Source organism: Papaver somniferum, chromosome 5, assembly GCF_003573695.1.
Source record: "Papaver somniferum cultivar HN1 chromosome 5, ASM357369v1, whole genome shotgun sequence".
Taxonomy (NCBI): Eukaryota; Viridiplantae; Streptophyta; class Magnoliopsida; order Ranunculales; family Papaveraceae; genus Papaver; species Papaver somniferum.
The window spans coordinates 169,958,081-169,961,968 of NC_039362.1; the positions used below are offsets into that span (position 1 = coordinate 169,958,081).

Below are 3,888 nucleotides of genomic sequence, written 5' to 3' on the forward strand. Positions count from 1 at the left end.
CTCAATTGAGTCGGCGCAGCAGTATTATTCAACGGGTACAACAAGAAAGGGAAATCGTCAAGCTGTTCGTGGAGTTAAGAAGTCCATGGATCATGATGGTGCTGTTCAACCATTACAGAGTCCTAACGGAGATCCGAATGATATTCAGATGGTTTTAACAGAAGCAGTAGTTAATGAGGTGGAGAATATTTTGCTTTTAAGTAACCCTGAGCCTTTTGAAATTGAACATGCAGTGAACATCTTGAAAAGACAAGAGGAAACGTTAGTTGATGCACTTGCCAAATTCACATCTGCATTCGAAGGCGAAAGCTTGGAGGCCAATTATGGAAATAGTCATGAGCCATCAATGGGAAGAGAACAGGAGTTGACAGACAAACAACTCGACATCAATGGCCCACCTGCTCTAGGTGGTGAAAATGGGATGTTGACTGATGAAGAAGGTGGTGGTGATGGTGAGCAAGGGTCACATAAGAGTAGCAAAGCCGCAGCTTAATTCTACTGACGAGGATGGTGAGATCGTTATCTCTTAATTGTGTAATCTATTTTGCCAAACTCGTATTCTGTCAATAGGAATTTATAGGCGTAGTTTAAGTATGACTAATCTTTTAGGTAGCAATTTCCCAATCAAAATGTTGATCCAAAGACTGAAAATAGGATTTCACATTGTCATTTAGCATTCTGAACAGTTTTGATTTTCTTCTGTACAGAGAGTTGCAAGTATATTTTTTCTGAATAATTCACTGAGAAGCTCTGTCCTCGTTACATATTAACCCGAGCATCAAGTTAATAATGAGTGTATTCACATGATATTTGTTAGGCATGTCCACAGTTGAAGGCTTTACCAACTAACTGAGTTTACACACTCCTAAAACCTCAAGGGAATCTTAATCTCATATTGTGATCTTCCCCTCTAGCCTGCAATTGATCACCGGTGGCAGCCACACAAGCCCTTTAGTGTCACTTCTAATCTTCACCTTTTGGAGATTGAGATTCTTTTTGCAGCTTGGTTCTAATCTCTTGCTGCCACAAACTCCCCTGCCTGATTAAGATGCAGTGTTGTGTGGTGCAGTGCTAGTATGACTGTGATTATCCAAACCATGAAGAAGTGTAGCAACTTGATTTATATAGTGTATTTAGTATCAGTAATTCGCTGAATTGAGTGGCGAGGACTAACACATATGGGTGCCAAACATGGCTGTGCGCTTAGCTTTCCGATAAACCAGATAGTAACAGCTGCAAGGTTGTGAAGCTGAAGATAAGAAACCAATACAGAATGTTCAAGCCAAGATTTAAGCCGTTCTATAATGGAGTCCCACTCTCCTGGCCTAACTTTTTCTTCTTTTCTTTGTGCACACCTTTTTCGAGAATCAGCCCCTTCCCTCAGCAGTTTTTGCCACCGAGTTGGCTGACTTATTCTAAAGTACGATAGCAGTCTCGCACAACATAAAGAAAAGGACAGCATTCTCCATTCCCAAGCCAAGAGAAAACTTAGGATAAAAAGATATCCATGAGATCCATACCCAAATAGAGCTACACTAATACCAATCATGCATATCAATGGATATGATTCATTGACTCTCTTATCAGATAGATTGCAGATACTAGATAGCATTGGGCAGAGCAATATATACCAACAATCCTAACAATCTTATGCTGCAATTCATTACTGGACAATATCCTGCAGGGAAACTAGTCCAAACACCAGTCTCCACATACGGGTCTAATCTGTAACTTGCAATCGATGATTTAACTTAATCATCAGAAACTTAAAAGACCAGTGAGCTGCAACTAGGGAAAAAAAATCTACAAAAAAGCTACAAGAGAGGATCTGATTATAAATTTCCAACTTGTACAACTGCAGTTCTAACTAAGAAGTGACAAAATAAAGTAGAAAGTAGAATTCAGGTTGCTGCAAGTTACAAGCTACAACTAGCAAGAAAAACACATACAGTACAAACAACAAAACGGGCATCTAGAAGACTAAGCATTGTTCTGCTGTGCCATCTTATTCTGATCCCCTGGAACTGACAGTATAGGCAGATTTCCAAGATGTCCCAGTATATCATCAAGTCCTTCAAAAAATCCTATCCCAGGAATGGGGTCTTCATCTCCTTCAACACCTTCACCTAGAGAAGAATTGGGATCATTGAACTCATGTCTAACGTCTGCATTCAAATCCACTATTTCTGATTCCTGGGCGAATTTCCCAGACCGTCTAGTTGCCTTCTTTGCCACTGCTTTCTTCACAATTCTCTGCGGAACCGCTTTGTTTGGCAATACATTCCCATCATACGGACCACTGGTTACAGGTCCATCATGTACAGGCTCAGACACATTTCCTCTAGTTGATGTCGGCAGAACAGATTTTCTAGCAGTTTTCTTCACAACAGGACCTTTTCTAACCTCAGCAGCATTTTTTCCCTTCTTTCTACCAAAATCACCTTCGTCGCCATCCCAGCTTCCATCAGAATCACCATCAGCATCATTATCATCACCATCATTATTACCACCACCATCATCCGGTTTGAACCCAAATGGATTAAAATTCGGCAGCTGACCTGGATTGGAAGACATCGGTTGCATCGCCGAAAAAGGTGTCCAATTAGGAAATCCACTCTTCTTTCCGCCTGCTAAACTAGGAACTTCAAAACCTAGCGGAAAAAATGCCCAACAACAATAATACGCTTCTTGCCCAGGAACAACCGGAGGTGGAGAGGGTATTACAGCTGCATGAAATGCTCTTCTGCAGTTCTGACATCTCAAACAACATTCTTCATAAACCCTTGGGTACTCATAAAGATTATAACAGTAAGGACAAGATGTCCAAAAGCTTGACATTTTAGTACTTCCCCGTGTTGGGTTAACACGTTGAGGAACATTACGATTTTCATTTCTAGGCTGTGAGATAGTCTCCCCAGCACCACCACTACCATTACCACCACCATCAGCAGCAGTAGTACTCTTTCTTTTCTCTCTAGTACTTCTTCTAACAGGTGTGTCTTGGTTTTGTTGTGCATGTGATTGTTGTTGTGGTTGTGGTTGTGATTGTGGTTGTGGTTGTGAAGGATACTGATGAGTCTGAGTGTTGTTGTTATTGTTGTTGTTGTTGTTGTTCAGAGTAACAGATTCAAATTTGAAGAAAAGTTTTAACTCATTATCATAAAGATTTTTCTTAGCAGGATCAGACAAGACAGTCCAAGCATCACAAACAAGTTTAAAAGCATTCTCAGCAAAAACAGATTTGTTTTTATCAGGATGTAAAAGTAAAGCTAACTTTCTGTACTGTTTTTTGATCATTTCAAAATCATCATTCATAGGGTTACCTCTGTTATCAACAAGTTGTAAAATTGCATACCAGTTCATATGATTATTGATCCTTTTATCAGCAGCTAATAAAACATCACAAACAGCTAAGATCTGATCTACACCTTCCAATGATGGATCAGATTCTGCTGCCCTTACTGCAAATTTCTTACTCCCAACTAGATCTCTTGCCATTAGTAACTTTCCTGCAACTTCTAACCATCTTTCTGCTTCTGCTTTTTTCCCTATTCCTTCCATTTTTGCCCTTCACCCTGTTTCTTTGATTGATTAAAATCTCTCTCAGGAAGTGGAAGAAGAACCGAGAAGAAAATAAAATATGGGTTGTTTAGAAAGAGATCACTTCCACTTAATTGACAAAATCAAAGGGAATCTTTTTCATAAATGACTTCTGTTTTTCAGTGTAGTCATTTACTCTGACGTGGGTATTTTCGGTATTGTAAGCATTAACAAATCTAAGAAAATCCAGTGTTTGTATCACCACTTTGAGTAATTCTTTTGTCGTTTCTTGTAATCTCCGGTAAAATAAATGAAAATGATCATTGCACAGTGTGAGTTTGCTGACAT

General features: G+C 39.5%; 1 protein-coding gene across 1 annotated transcript; it reads right to left on the bottom strand.

The window, feature by feature from the left end:
• Positions 1-1,804: 1,804 nt before the first annotated feature.
• LOC113283601 (probable WRKY transcription factor protein 1) lies at positions 1,805-3,643 on the bottom strand. Its single transcript, XM_026532927.1, has one exon. It carries the CDS (start codon positions 3,559-3,561, stop codon positions 1,981-1,983), a length of 1,581 nt encoding a protein of 526 aa, XP_026388712.1. The 5' UTR covers positions 3,562-3,643; the 3' UTR covers positions 1,805-1,980.
• Between the last annotated feature and the right edge of the window lie 245 nt (positions 3,644-3,888).

What these genes read in the sequence shown, in the direction of transcription:
- LOC113283601 (XM_026532927.1), bottom strand. Translation starts at nt 3,561, where the DNA reads ATGGAAGGAATAGGGAAAAAAGCAGAAGCAGAAAGATGGTTAGAAGTT.